Source organism: Falco peregrinus, chromosome 7 (assembly GCF_023634155.1).
Source record: "Falco peregrinus isolate bFalPer1 chromosome 7, bFalPer1.pri, whole genome shotgun sequence".
NCBI classification, from domain to species: domain Eukaryota; kingdom Metazoa; phylum Chordata; class Aves; order Falconiformes; family Falconidae; genus Falco; species Falco peregrinus.
The window spans coordinates 78,956,347-78,972,067 of NC_073727.1; the positions used below are offsets into that span (position 1 = coordinate 78,956,347).

Here is a 15,721-nt window from a genome sequence, read left to right on the forward strand (position 1 = left end):
GTGAAACAGCATTCTGGTCTAGGGATTTGTAGTTGGTTTGAGCCAGTACAACCACATGTATCTGCCAAAAGGTGTGACTATGCGTGGTCTTCTCCTGTTTGCTCTTGCAGTTATGCAGTTCTGTGGTCAATAAGACAGGCTTGCTTTTGGCAGCAGTGTCGTTGGAGAGTGGATTAAGCTGGCAGGAACGCTGGGGTAAGAGCATAGGGGTAACAGATAGGAAGATCTGTTGGATGACAGCTGCCTGAAGAGGGTGGTCCTGCTTCTGGTGCTTCCTATGTGCTGCTGTAATGCTCTTCTACCTTAGGGCTGGTCAGCTCAAAATGATCAGCCAGCAGAAAAATAAAAAACCAGAGAATATGATTCCAGTTTTGCTGGTTTATCTCCCTAGCCCACATAAGGATCGGATATTCTGTCAGTGCTGGTGCACAAGGAGTATAAAATACACAGGAGGGATGGGATCCCTGCTTCTGTCACCAACTAGCTTTTGGTTTGGTTTAACTATAATGCTGAACTGCATCCTGAGAGAAATGTTTGTAGAAGTTCCAACCTCTGTGTTAGGAAGACATCTCTTGAACAGGAGAAGCCATTATGTCAGTATGATCTGCTGAGTGAGAGCAGACCAGAGATTAGTATGTTTTGAAACAAAACCTCTGTTTGAACTTCTGCATTCATCTCAGTTGGCATCCCTGCCCATAGGATACAGAGTTATGTCAGACATCAGGTACGTCAACTCTAATTTCCCTAAAGCTCTCATGTAGAGATACAGAACTTGCCTGGCGATGCCTTTTTGCAGTTTCCACCTTCCTTGCTGCTGGCTGTTTCATGCCACTGCAGTGCACTGCCTTGTCAGCAGCGCTGGCTGAGCTGCTGTAGAGGCCTGCTGTAAGCTGAGCTGCTGAATTGCTCCAGTTTGCAGAACTGCTCTGCCAGTAGTGCATTGGTATCATTGAGGAAGGTGGCGGTGTATTGCGGCAGGAGGGACAAGAGTGAGCGCCTGGGAGGACAAGGAAGAGGAAAAGAGGAAAACAGAACTCCTTAAACTTGATTTCTTGCAAAAATTCCTTATGTTGTAGAAGTATAGCCTCATTTTCAAGACATTATTCTTGGTATTTCCTTGTTATGAGGAGTGGCAGGCAGGATTTCCTAGATGCCCACTTGCATGAGTGACAAAGAGAAGGACTTCAACAACTGCAGAGGGACAAAGGGACCCACTCTGATACTTGCTGGGGAAAGGGCCCTAATCACCCCTAGAATGCCAAGTCCCTTTCTGTAGGTCAGCTCTGAAAGGAGGAAGGAGATGATAGAAAGGCAAGTCTGCAGATCCAGAGCAGCAGAGACCTTCAGCTTCCAACTCTCCAAGGAGAGCTTGGATTCTACTTCAGTGAGTTTTGCAGATCCCAGCTTACAGGGAGCAGTGGTAGGAGGTCAACCTCATAAGGGGAACACAAGGATTTAGATACTCATGTCCATGGAAGGATTGAGGCTCCTCAGTATACGTTTATAGTAAGTCATACCGTCATCTTGACCATCTCAGCGCTTCAATCTTATTACTATGGCTAGTGCTTCTATGGACTTTTCCCCTTTTCCTCGTCATACTATTCTACCCTTTGCAGTTTTCATCTCGTAGTATTTTTGCATGCCTTTCCTTCAGCAATTTGTTTCCTACCTTTCCTGAATACATTCCTACAAACAAGTTATTTCAGATTATCTTGGATATTGTTGGAAGTTTTTTGCAGTGCTTTTTACAGCTTTCTCAAAACAAAAGCCTTTGACAAAACGCAGACTTTTTAGAAAAAGGATTTTTTTTGTTTGTTTGCTTGTTCAATTCTTACGACTTGTTGAACAGGTTCCGTGGGTGCTGTATGTCTTCAGGATAACCAGCTTGTGGAACCTGGCGGGAGAAAAATGTGTTTGGCTACTCGAGTCTATTTGTGGTGCCCATGTAATTTGTTTAAACTGTCATCAGAAGGTTAACTCTTGTGAGTTTGAAATTTTAACTTTGTTCTTCTAAGGGTGTATTTACTGCCATGTACTAGATGGGGTGGATGTTTGGACACCAAAGATACTTTTGCTGTAGGAGGTGGCTCTACCGTGGGAAAAATAAGAAGTCTCTTCAAGAACAGCAACTTCTTCCTTTTCATGAAGGGTTAAGAAGTGGAGTGTTTGGGAGTCTCTCTCTTTCAAATCTTGAATGCTCACCTTACTATTTGACATTCATGAGCTTTTAGCATCATCTTAATAAGAATGTGAATTTTGGAATTTAGAGAAACAGGTCTTGACTTCTGTTCCTAACTTTTCATAGCTTGCTTGTAACATTGTTCTGTAATATTCCCTTGAGATTATTCCTTAAGAATTATGTTAATAATGAATGCATAAGCACAATACACAGTGAGTAGATCTTCTTCTCTCAATCTTTTTAGAGTTGAAACTCTTGAAGTTGGGTGAAAAAATAATTACAGGAAGTGACAGTACAATTTCACGTTTTTTCTGAGCATGGAGTCCCACCAGCAGCTCAACCTGACCTAAGCCCATGTTATGTCACTGAAGGGAATGGTCCCACTGTCTCCCCTGGCTGTGCAACCCTACCTTCTCTAATAGCCTCTAGGGGATTCTTTTTTTTTTTTTTTTTTCCTTTTCGCTTTCCAGGTGGATGAGCATGTTGATCTGATTTACCATACAGTTGCTGGAATATGAAAACTTGTTTGAGGAGAGGCAAAAACATGTAAAAGGGGTTTTGGACTGCAAATTGCTCCTGCTGGTGGCAGCTCTGTCTTAAGCTGACTTAAATGAATCATGGAACTGTGCCTTACTTGAAGGAAAAAAGATAGATGCTTCTGATTTTTAAAGACTTTTTTTGGTGTCCTAATAACATCTCACAGCACTATGTTATATTTGAAACTATAATGATTCAATTTAATAAATTGAACTGGAGGAGCTAATGTGACTTCCTTGAATGACATAGTTTTCTACAGGGGGAAAGATGAAGATTTTGGTAAGGGGTAGAGTGATGACCTTTATTTGATGTATCTTACATAAGACACAGCAGTTCACATGGGCTTTTTTTTCATGATTTTTTGCAGTAATTTTCTTTATGGTACCTGAATTTCCATCCCTGGTTTAATGGATGATTTATTTGCTATTAAAACAGAGATTGCCTTTCCCTAAAATAAGCTGCAGAGTGAATTGTAAGGCTTGTATACTTGATTACTAACAGATGAGAGGAACAGAATTGCACAGCTGCAAAACTTAAAAAATTTGAAGGACCAGTGAATGCCAGAAAATGAGTTGTCAGACTTGTCTTCTGATCTCCCATCTGTTGTGTTTGCTAAACCTTGATTTCAAAATTAACGTGTTATGATGTGTCTGAGTAAAACCTGCTGCCTGTGAACAAGGGGTGGAACTTTGAAAATTTGTGACTCTGGTTACCAGGAAAACCCAGTGTCCCATACCTTTGCCCCAGAAAACCAAAGTGTTCAAGCTGCTCAGTGGTTAAACACTTGTGATATGTCATTTGCAAGGCTAGTATGCTGAATCAAAAAGTCAAAACAAAGAATACTTTCAAGCTAAATAGAGTTAAGTAGTTGTCATATAAGAGAATATGGGAAATCATTAACCCTGAAGATGAGATTCATGGAGCTATTATAATTTAAAGAAGTAAGGTAATTTAGTATGATTTCTTTCTTGTTCCTTTCAGCAATATTAGGAAATAAAAGAGGAACTAAAATTATGAACATAAACTAATAGGAGTTAATACATCTTTGGCTAAATAAGACCTAACCTAGTATTGTATGTTTATATGGCTCTTTAAAAAAGCACTACTTATTTGAGAGTGTTCCCTTTTCAAGTTTTTAAATAAATATTCATAGCCACTGCAGGAGTTCTGCCTGAATGTGCCTGTGGTAAGAACGTGGAGAAAAGGCTTTTGTAATAATAAGGCAAAATCCCTAGCTGCATTTACTTTGCCCTGTCTCCTGTTTTATGTACTTAATCCTGTTTCATAACAAGGTGCTGTGGCTTATTTAAGGTATTAGGCTCCCAAATAATTCTCATCAAATTTTTGGTCTAAGAACTGTTTTGTTTATATATATATCTTTAATTGTCAAAAGTAGTGTGTGCCATAGACATGTGAGGTAAAAGTAATTCACTTTTCAGGAAACTTGCTTTCACATAGATGGGAACCTTTTATCTATTTCCTGTAAGTCTGCCCTTTTTGTTTTATTTGTCTTAATAAAGATGTGTTAGCTAGCCGGGAAATACTGGTATTTCTCATAGAAGGGTTTGATAAAAGATTTTAAACGAAGTCTTTTGGGCAGGATAATTTTCCTGCTGCTCAAGTATCTGAATTAGCATTTGTTAAATGAGATAAACCTTACAATTAGCTGAATGTAATCTCTTGTTGGTCCATATTAGAAGTATATACTACAAAGTGACTGCAGGATAAGAATCTGTGTGTTCCACACCTGTATTAAATAACCTACTGTCTAAATAAGCCCTTTAACTAGTTTGTTGGCCATTTGGTAGTCTGTGGGCCCCAGCTGGGTTTGGTAGGATCATATGTTTTTAGATGACTGTAGGTTTCTCCTGATGCGGAAATTTTCTCTTTTTACATTTGTCACTTTGATAATCATAGTTTCCTTACCTGTGTCTTTATTCTGTGTCTATTTTATATTCTCTTACTTCTGTTCCCTTACACCTTATTTTACTCCCCTCCTGATTTTCCTCTTGGCCCCTTATTTGTGTGCCTTTTTGCAGAATACTTAAAAGCTTACAAAAAAAAATATCTGCTGAATTTGTGGTAATGTTTAAAATAGAGTATTTGTGTTCCACAGTCATTTGAAATGCTTTAAACATCAGAAGCAATCTTAGATAGCCTTGAAAAGTGCATGTATGCTGATATTTGTTGGTACAGGCTTATGACTGGTTGTGTGAAACACTAAGTATCTGTACTGCTTTTAAGATGGATTTTTATAAATCCATGAAAGAATTAGTAATGTAGGGTCTCTGCAGTAGCAAGGGGCTTAGCTTGTAGGAGAGAGGGATGCTGAACAGAAATAAAAGAATGTTCTCTCTCGTTGGATTCTTTCAATATTTTGCTGACCCAACCTCTCGAAGCAGCAGGAGTTTCTGGTAGTACAGGTTTGCTTCTGTGGGAGGAGGTGTGATCTGTAGAAGAACAGTAGAAGACACAGCTCTTTCAGGGTCAGTCTGACACAGCTGTTACCAATGGCATCACTGCCTCCAGGGCTACCTGTTCCTTAGGAGACTCACTCCTCTGTCCATTTTTCTCACAGTTCCTCATTTCAGTGCCACTTTCTGTATTTACAAAGCAGCATTGCATCCCCAGCTCTGTTTCCGCATGCACCAAATGAAGCATGCTTGTCTGAGCCATTGCTTGCCTTGGAAAAAGAAGTCTTAGTGGTGGTCTCTAGCAGAGGGTGTGTTTTCAACAGGGCCTTGCATTCAGTAGATCCCAAGAGCTCTTCTGAGGTTTTGTGTATGCAACATTGCAGCTGTTCCTTCCTTTGGTGAACTGATAAATTTACAAGCTGCCATGCAGGTGAACCAATGTGGATATGAATTTTGTAGTCCATGATGTTCAATGCTTGCTCTTGTTGATGTGACTGAGCGCATTTAAGTGTGCAGTGAGTGCAGTAAGGTTCAGGGAAAATGAAAAGGCGCGCTTCTGCCTTTCCTCTGCCTGGCAAGAGGAACTGCAAAAAACTTTAACCTCAACAATGAATTGTATTATGAAGCTTTTTCAGGATGTTCGTTTCCCTTTGGAATGCACTTTAGCTGGAAAAGTAGGTGATTTTTCAAGTAAATGCTCATGCAGCTATCTCTGTAAAAGTACATGTGCTTTTCTAATGCATGAGCTTTTTATGTTTGTTTAATAATGGTTGTTCTTCATGATGGCATTTGCACACGTTGCTGCCTGTGGTCCCATGTGAGAGCATTAAAAAGTCAAAGAGCTATTACTGCCTACATTTCCTTTTTTGTTGATAGCAAGATATGTTGCGGTTATTGATAAACTTACTTCTTGCTCAGATTATAAATTACATTTTTTCAACAAATGTGGTGAAAAAAACTTACTTACGCCCATTTAAATGGTGATCCCACTGAAAAAAACCTGTCAATTTTCCTGTGTTGGGAAAACATTTTCTGGCCCATGTCGGGTTTTGAATTGTCAAGATTTTAATGCAGCTTGATGGAAAAGATTTAATCCTTTATATTGATGGACAGTAGAAGTCTCCTCTGCCTACAGGAGAGTAGTAATTCTGACTGCCTTTTTCAGACCTTTTGCTGCAATGTCTGTAGTAAGGACAGTAAGCTGTAGATATCCTTGAACCTTTTAATAGCGTGATTATGGATTTGCATATGATTATGTTGAGGACCACATGAGATAAATGGACATCAGCAAGTGCACACATTTATTTATGGAAGAAAGACCGCATAGACAAGGGATGGCAGAAATCTCCTGGATAGTTAAAAGCTCTCCACTGGTGACTTTTGGTTTGCTTGTGTATGTTTGTTGCAGTAAATGTCTCAAATATTTAGGCTGTCTCACACATTGTGAAGCCTATGCAAAGGTACCTCTTGGGGGATGGATGTGGAACTGTTCCAGGACAAAGCTTTTAAGCAGTGCAACCAGAGCCAGAGATAGGGTGTTCATCCTTGGCCTCACATCTGTGGGCAAAATAAGTAAAGGTAAATGCTGGAAGCATTTAGAGGAGAGGTTGGCACGTTTTCAGAGGTAGCGTTGTAGATTTTTTTTTTTTCCCCTCAGGTTTATGACATTGGAAGTTTAATAGGAACTGGAAGATGCTGCCTTTCAGAGAAACAAGCAAATCGGCAGTTGAGAAGTGTCTTGCCTGTGTACACACAGGTACTGAGTTTAGACTCAGGAAAGACAGGAGCTGGAATATGTTCTATTCACAGATGTGTCTCCAACTTGTTTTGTGTACCAGCTCCCAGCCACACGCACTTCTTGCTGTGTTGCCTTCTGGTCATCGTGTTGTAAATCGCTGAGCCCTGTTTTATAGGTTTCCTTTATCCTCTGGGATCATAGGCTTGTTCAGGAAGGGATAGTAACGTGTCATACATAGTCCACCCTTACGCTGAAAGCAGGGTCAGCACTTGATCCAAACCATGTTGCTTGGAGCTCTTTCCCTTTGGATCTTGAAAGCTTCGATGGGTGGAGATTCCACAGCTTATCTGGGCAGCCTGTCCTGTTGCTTAAGTTATCTTTAAGACTGTTTCAGGTCTCAGTTTACTTAGTCTCCCTTTGGAGGCTGTCCTTCAAATCACTCATTCAGCAACATGAATGTCAAGCAGTTGCAACCTGCTCATTGTCTTGACAAAATGATGCTAAAGATTCTCTCAAATTCTGCTCTTTGTGTGGTGTCAGACCTTCATTCAGTGTCAGTCTGCTGTTCATCCCAAATCTGTTCCCTGTGCTGCCCGTACTGCAGTGACTCACATTAAGACTCTACTTCATTAGCTGCCTTTGTAGTCTAGGCTTTTAAATGTTAAACCATAGCTGTATCATCAAAGATGATCCAAATGCACCTTGCTGAATTATCAGGTGGTGATTCTAAACATCATGGCATAATCTATCAGGGCAATTTAGCAACTACTGCATATCAGGTGCTTGCCCTTGGTCAGTTATTTACTGTGGTTTTGTTTTTTTAAAAAAATCATACTGTGAATTACAGTTCTTGCTGGTACTTCTGTTGTTTTATTCTCTGTTTAGCAAAATACTCTGCTATCCTGCTTCAGCTCATTGAGCAAAAGGTAACAAAAGGTCCTTACACTGATGGATGCTTTGTTTTCATGGGTGATTAATGTGTGTTCTTACAGTATACCACCTTTCTGAATACCATTCATTGATTCTTCAAAACAAGGAGAGTAGTTTTAAAGTGTCTTTGTCAAAATATATCTGACTTCTTTGTTATCTGAAAATGGCAATCCTTAATAATCTGAAAATGGTGTTTTCCTCATTTAACACAGTCAAAAGAGAAATAAAGGAGCAGGTTTTAACTCAGTTTTTTTTCAAATTATTGTTCTAAAATCTTCACTAAAAAATCACTACTTGTCTAAGCTGTAAGAACCCCAGTAATTTTCTGGAATCTTACTGGTAATGGAAAAGCTTGATCTGTTTTCTCTTTTTAATATTTCTGCTCTGGAAAACAGTTTTACATAAATGTTGAAAATAACATAGAGCTCCTGTATCTATAATCAGTAAGGCATTTTTCCAGGTTGACATCAGAGTCAGGACTTGAAAAGGAGCCATACTGGTGCAGGGTCAGTTTGAGTATTCCTCTGTCACGCTCCTGCGACTTACAGGTACATGTCAGAGAAAATGCACCGTACAAAGGCTGGTCACGTGAATCTTACTGTCTTTGCTTTAGCACAGGCCATGCCACTTAAATGTTTGTACCATGTTCTCCATTCCTGTGGCATTCTAGTATACACACACTGATGGAAACAAATTGTTGCACCTTCTGAAAAGTTGTAATACTAAATCTGCAACTGCGCGTGTTTAGGTCTGCACATGCCACGTCTTGGAAGATGCTGGACTGGGGTTTAAAAGCATTGGTAGACCCAAGCTACTTCATCTATTTGGGCACATTTCCCGTACCATCAGCAGCATGTTCTGTAGCATTGTTATTATCTGGGATTTTCCAGTACTCGGGATACCTTCATTTTCTCATTACATAAGATAATGGAAAGTTGATTGTATTCAGATCTTATTTACGGAGTCTTTTAAAGATACTTGGAATAATTGAATGTGGTAGGCAAGTAACAAGTCCTTGATGCTGAATTCTCATGTGGAAACTCAAGCAGATACAATAGAATAGATCAGGTTTATGGGTCAGTTGTTGTGCAGGTGGGAACTAAACAGTGTTTATGGTATAGCTGGGAAATAGCTGAAAGTGACTTGGTTTTGTGGGTTTTTGTGTAATAGAAAAGGAAGCATTGTGACACAAATTGATTAATGAGTTGAACCAGAGAGAGAAGGAAGATGAGGAAGGCAGGGCTTGAGGAGAAGAGTGACAAGGCTTTGTGCTTTTTTGGCTGTTTTTTTGTTTTGTTTTGTGGGGGGGGTTTTGACATTTATTTTAAAATTTGCTGTCATATGAGGAATGTGTATCTTAACTTTAGAAAGCATTTCACTATTTTATATATAACAAATGTAATTCCTTTGTGAATAAAGGACCCTGTTTCAGTATCATAGCTCTTCTTTTGCAGATAGATCCTTAATACATACGGCACTTAAAGATAAGTGACTGAATAATTTGGGTAGATATTGTGTAGGAGGTTGTTTTCATATTTAAATATCTTGATGTAGTTAAACAATTGTTTCAAAGGTACAGGCACAAGGTCTTGAATTGATGTTTACATATTTGCCCTGAGCTGAACTCCTGCGGAATTTTATTATTCAGATTAACAGGTGAACGCTTTATGTTATAAACTGCTTAAAGTAGAAATCTGGTGAAAATCAAAGCCACCTGTCTCAAACAAGCAAACAATACACTTTTATCTCCCCATTAACTCAAATTAAAATGTATCAGGCATGTAAAGGGTTTACTGGATATAGGGTAGAATAGTCTGCATTTGCTTAATTGCTAGCAAGTAATAACAGGAGAAGGAAGTATGTCCTAACAGCTTTTTGGTTTCATAAATTACATTCTAAACACAACCAATTCTATTGATTGCTTTCTTTGAGGTCCATGTTGTAAGCAGTCAGTAGCATCTTTAGGGCAAACAAGTCTTATTGCATTAAGTAATAGGAGTATCACATTGCACCTTTTTTCTGCTTGATGCTCATTTTTTGTGTTGCCTATGCCTTTCATTTTACCTTGTTACAGTCCTAATTTGTTAGTGTGTCCACATTTGGTAAAGTTGTTAAGCCTTAGTTAAATTTATGCTCTGTAGAGCTGTCACATGATTCTAAACATGAACTGAGAATGGTGCAGATTTGGGGTACTGTAAAGTCTAATAAAGCAACCCAGTCTGGTAGGTTAGAGTGAGATGAAGTAAAATATCGGCATGTCTGTGAACTACTGAGATGTAATATTTAATATAAACCATACCAACAATTTTTCATTCTTAATACCTGAAGTAACAGCATGCTCAGCCGTGACAGGCTAGTCATATGGATCATGGGAAGATGCAGCTTGTAGCGATAGGGTGTCACGCTCTTGATAAAAATTTACTGTGGATTCAGAAATGACTCTGTGAAGCTGAGGCTGGTAGAAAGTATATCTATCCTTGCTGAGGATATTATACATTATAATGTATTCTGTGTCCTCAGCATAGGTGAAATGAGTAACTTAATGGAATGAAGTCACATCTGACCCAGAGAAAAGGAATATAGCAGTGTACTAGATTGCATCCTGCTGGGTTAATGTTGAGAGGGCTTTCTTAACCTCCTCAGTTCCTTATACTCTTGGAGAAGATGACAGTGCAAACTTATTTTTTTTAATCCAATACAAAATGAATTAAATTAGCGCTTATGAATAAGTTAAGAAATGTGTACGGTATCGTGTTTGACCTGTGGGTTTCTAAAAACAAAATACATAATTATTAGTTTGCAATGGGTTAAGTTTTACTGGATTTTTAAAACATTTTGCTGTCATCTCCTACCTCTAGCAGTATTGCTGGTTCATTAAGTGTCTTCTGTTGTAAAGCATTCTTTGATGCATAGTTTTGACCAGACTCAAGCTGACTTTAATTTTGTAGGATTACATGGAGATATTTTTTTTTATTGGTTGATTGTTAGGCTAGTACACGCTTGCATCAGTTGCTAGTGAAGTCCTGGATGGTCAGCTTCAGTTGAAGAGTTAGAAGCCAATATCAGAACAACACAATAGATTAGAGTAGTTCGGATTTTAATAGTGAGAATGATGAAAAAGAACCACAAGAGTTTTGAGTGTGTGTACACTGTGAGTGGAATACAAAGGGTAGATTGCATACTCATAAGAACATTTAGGACAATGCTTCTGCCTAAAAAGGTGGGTTTGTCTTCTTACTCTCTACTTGTGAACGTTCTTGCTCTCTCCCTTTTGTTGGTGTTAGTGTTTGTGGAGCTGTGTGGTAGGTCATGTCATGTCATCTCACTGAAGAGCTGAAGCTAACCCCTTCAGACAAAAATAAATTATCTGCAATGGGATGAGATGGATAGAATGTGTCATCCAAGTGTATTTATGGGTGCTTGTATTATGTAAAGATTTCTATAAAATTGGTATGGTGACAGTTAGGGATTTCATAGATGACAATCAAGGTTGGAAACAGTATGGAGCTGAAAAAGATGAGAAATGTTTTAAAGATGGGGGCAGACACCCTAAAGACATCTGTGGGTTTGGGATTTTTAAATTAGAGGCTTCAAGCCTCCGGTTCCTGCCTTTGATAGCATAAAGGCAATAGTACTATGCCTTAATACAGCAAGCGCTGTCATATTTTGCCTAGTGTGACCCTTTATTTGCACTCTTTAGTATCTGATGGCCACAAGCAATGTAGAGAGTGTCTGGTAAGTGGTGTGATTTCTAGGGATCCTGGAGGGGGCAGGGAGCATGTTGCAGTTTCACAGATAGCTCCTTCGGTGGCAGAAGAGGCTATAGTAGTCCTGTAGATACGCTACATGGTAGATCCTTCTGAGATGGTTGTAGTGTAGCTGACAATCCTAATTGTTCATTCATATCAGTGTAGTTTACCATGTATCTCCATAAATATTTGCCTCAGCCCTGTGAGGTGTGGAAAGACTAGTTCTGTGTTGAGTCTTCCTTCTTTTGTTCATGTGTTGGCTGTCACTCTGGTAAATGATGAAGAAAAACAAAAAAACACAATAGGATGAAGAGTCAAAATAAGACAGTTTCAAGCTTCTTAGACTTTAGTGCCCTGTTCCTCCTTGTTACTCTCCGTTTCTGCCTTTCATTGTATGCATCTGTATATGGTGAATGAGATGTGCTATACCAGGTGTTGCAAGTCACTATCTTTTGCTTTAGCTTTTACCAGATCCGTGCATCTATGAAAATTCCTCCAAGAATTCCACACAAATTAGAAGCTAGCTTGTTACATGCAACTGGTAAGTGCAAAAACTTTTAGTAAATGAAGTCATTATCTTGCTTGCTAACTAAGGGAGCATAATTTTTGTCTTATATTGTTACAACTAATATAAAAGTGGTTTTTTATTTTGTTATTAACACAACAAAAATACATACTGTTTCATGATGACCTGCTGCAAAGCTAGCTTGTTCTTAGCAATGAGACTTAAAAGTTGATTACAGAATTCGTGTTACTGTTTTTCTTCTGTTAACTTCCTTTGCTGATATCAAAACATGGTGATTCCTTTATATAGTGTTCTCTGTTTTTTCCACTGATCTGCTCAGTTTTCTCCATGTTTCAGGCTAAGATAACCAGGGGCAGATCACGTTTAAGTAGATACCTTGAAGTAGTGGAGAACTTCAGATACAGACTCTTAGACAGATTACTAAGCCCATTTTTTTCTGAAAAGAAGGCTTTGAAAGAATCCAGCCTTGCTGTTTTCAAACTTGCTGTCTTGCTGTCCAGTGGCAAAGCTGAAAATTGACTTAACCTCCTGAACGGAATTACCCACTTCCTCATCTTTTTTCTTTTATTAACCTGGCACTCACTTTTGGTTTCTTTGTCCAGGCAAACTGAACCTGGAGAAATGTGTTAATGCTCTCCTAATTCTGTGAAGCCTGCACCTCAGCATGCTGTAAAAACATGAAAAACAGTAAATGAATTAAGTTTTCTAATATCAGGTGGAATTCTTGGAATTGCAAGGAAGAAACACGTACTACAGTCTGAGAAAATGTGATATGAGATTACTGAAACCTGAAACCTGCATTTTTGAGGCTATTTTAAAAGTAACTCTTAGTAGAGCAACAATGTAGATACTGAATTTTAGTCAAGCTTCCTGAATATTTCTTGAATTTGTGTGAAATAAATCTTGTGAGCCAAGATTACTCCACTTCAAAGGCAAAGTTCAGTGTGGCTGAGAGAATTTAGCTCTGCTAAATGATCCTTTAGTAAAACATACTTTTTAATAGTGTCACTTAGTGATATGTTTAATATTGGTGGAAAAAAAAAAATCTATTTCATAGTATATTTTAGTCTCAGTTATTTTTTCAGAAAGCTGCAATGTTAGTAAATTGTGGCGTATGTGTTAGCTCTTTTGTTACTAGGCATAAAGGATGTGAACATTGAGACTGCAATTTGATGTGAGTTTAGATGATTAGCAGTGCTGTTGGGAAAAAAAAATCAGCCCATGATTCCCCCTGGCTGCTCCTTCTTACTTTTATATTGCTCTGTGCTTTATTGACACGAGCATCTGATTTGACAAGCAGCTATTTTACAAAAAAACAACCCCTCCAAACCCAGGAACTGTTGCTTGTTGACCATAGAGGAGGCTGGACAGGAGCCTACAGCTCTCACTTGAGAGTGATGTCCTGTGTTGGTCAGGTACTTCTTCCTATACTTTTCTATTTATCTCTTGTTCTACCTTCCTCATACTTAGCTGTTCTATTCCCTTTGACAGTGTGTAATGGTTTTCCCACTCCAGTCCAAATAATTTTGCCTACTTCTGGCACTCCCTAGCCTCTGCACGAGTCACCTGCAGTTTCCTTTACCTTAGCTGTGTGTTTTCTCTCTCCCACAGGCTATTTGATCTCTCTCTTCCTTCTGTTTCCCCAAGTCGAATATACAGTGTCAGTTTCTCCCTTCTCCCTGTTCCTTTGCATCGCCTTGCCCAGCCCTTCCAATCTTTTTATGAGATCCCACGATAATGTAAATCCAGTTTTCTTCCATTTCTGTTTCCCGTGTCCTTTAGTAGTTCACTAGAATTACTTGGGACCCAGAACAAGTGTCATTATAGATGCGATAGAGCAAGCCACTTGCTTTAGCTTCACCTTGTGAAGATCTCCTGGCAGTCTTGTAATTTGAAGGGAGATGTAGTCACGCTCTAGAAAGTTAATATGTAATTCTAGCCTGTATGAGGTTGTTTCAGGTTTGAGGCTGTTCTGAATGCCTTCTGTTAGAAACTTGTGGCTGTTTTTCAGAAGGAAAAAAAAAAAAAAAGAAAAAAAGCCAAAAAAAAAAAGCACAGGTTCGGAATGAAATGTCCATTTTTACGATATAAGAATAAATTTAATTCCTCACTATTTTTTCCCCTCTGTTGCGGAGATGGCTTTTTGTGTGGATAGAAGTCTAGAAATAGTCTTGGCCAGTCAGTGCATACTTGACTTAAAAAATATAGTAGTTCTGCCTTGTTGACTTCACATTTGTGAGACCTTGCTCCCCATGTAGATGTGGCTTAGCCTGTTCTGGCATTAACTTTTCCCCTTCAACTCCTGTCTCACTTCTGAGGTTGCTGTTTCACGTTACACTGAAGTCAGCAGAACTGAGCGAGGGCTGTAACTCAGAGTTGGATGCTGCATAGGAAGTGGGACCTTGGCCACGTGTCTCCGTTGCTTCTTTTGTATCGACAGGAGTACAGGAGTGGGAGATACATTTTGCTGATGCTATGCGGTTCTATCAGATTACATGTCGTGTGAAACCATACCCCACTCTGCCCTTCACCTGTAAGAGATGACACGGATACAAGCTGAAAGTGGCATTTTATATAGGGAAATTAGACCTTAATGATTCAGACTTTGTAAGTATTTTGTCCAGGACACCTAAATTGATAGTATGTATGAAAGCATTTCAGCAAAATCCTGTATTTTTTGTTTCTAGTTTCTGAAAGGAAGTTGAACTAATACAGAGTGGGAATGTTTGCCAGATACAGTGTTTTTTCCATCAGAGGCCTGTAGACCTCAAATCTGTAAGGTGCAAACTCTGAAGATCTTTTTTTTTTTCTTTTGTGCATTCCTTTGAAGTAATTTATTAAGAAGAATCAAAGGTTTTTAAAAAAATGTTTTGCACCCCCATTTGCGCAATTTCTAAGACACTGTGTTCTAGGAGAGGTTAATGTTGTTGACCCTGCTTGTAGAGGAGTTGTAATAAAGTATCAGTATTACTACTACTACTTCTGTTCTTCCAGATTCCATCTTTTATGTGTTGTTTCACAGGATAGTGCCTGTCATATTTCCTATGTGATAACTCCTTGCTAATATGCTAAACACTTCCTCAGTATTCCTCAAATATTGCTATAACAAATAACTGTTTTAAACTGTTCCCTTTCTCATTTCTTCTACCAGTGTTTTAACCTTTCTTTGGCAAAGAGTTCCCCAACTATTTATTGCACTTTTCTGAACTCTTTTTGATGAGCAGCCTCTGGACTGAATGCGGAAGTGTTGCATTGAATGAGAAATGTAAGGTTCAGGTAGTACCCTTGGAACTGGTCTTGCCAGAGTAGGATGCAAAGATCTGGAAGGAAAGAGTGAACCACCTCTGCTCTTGATTAATTCAGTGGAGTGGTATATACCATTTAACCTCTTTGCGGCATCTGTAGGTACTTAAATTTTCAGTGTGGTTAAACCTTGCAAACATGAATGCTAGATGAAACAAGACAGATTTAGGGTTTGTTTTTTTCAAAATGCCTAGACTGTCTTATTCCAATTTGGAACAAAGCAAAAATTCTTCAGGCCAGATTGAAGTTAAAAGCAAATTATATTAAAAATACTGATACAGTATTTCTTTAAAACACAATGCACTCCTTCAAACTCCAGCAGCTTCTGGCTGAAATGGAAACTGC

General features: G+C 38.8%; 1 protein-coding gene across 7 annotated transcripts in view; it reads left to right on the top strand.

Moving 5' to 3' along the window:
• The window catches only part of FAM135A (family with sequence similarity 135 member A), a 99,636-nt gene that overhangs the window by 36,990 nt on the left and 46,925 nt on the right, over positions 1 to 15,721 (top strand). For all 7 annotated transcript variants that reach the window (XM_055809848.1, XM_055809849.1, XM_055809850.1 and 4 more), the window contains one exon: positions 12,009 to 12,088. In XM_055809848.1, coding sequence (XP_055665823.1) covers positions 12,009 to 12,088 — 80 coding nt within the window. The remainder of the gene's footprint in view (positions 1 to 12,008; positions 12,089 to 15,721) is intronic.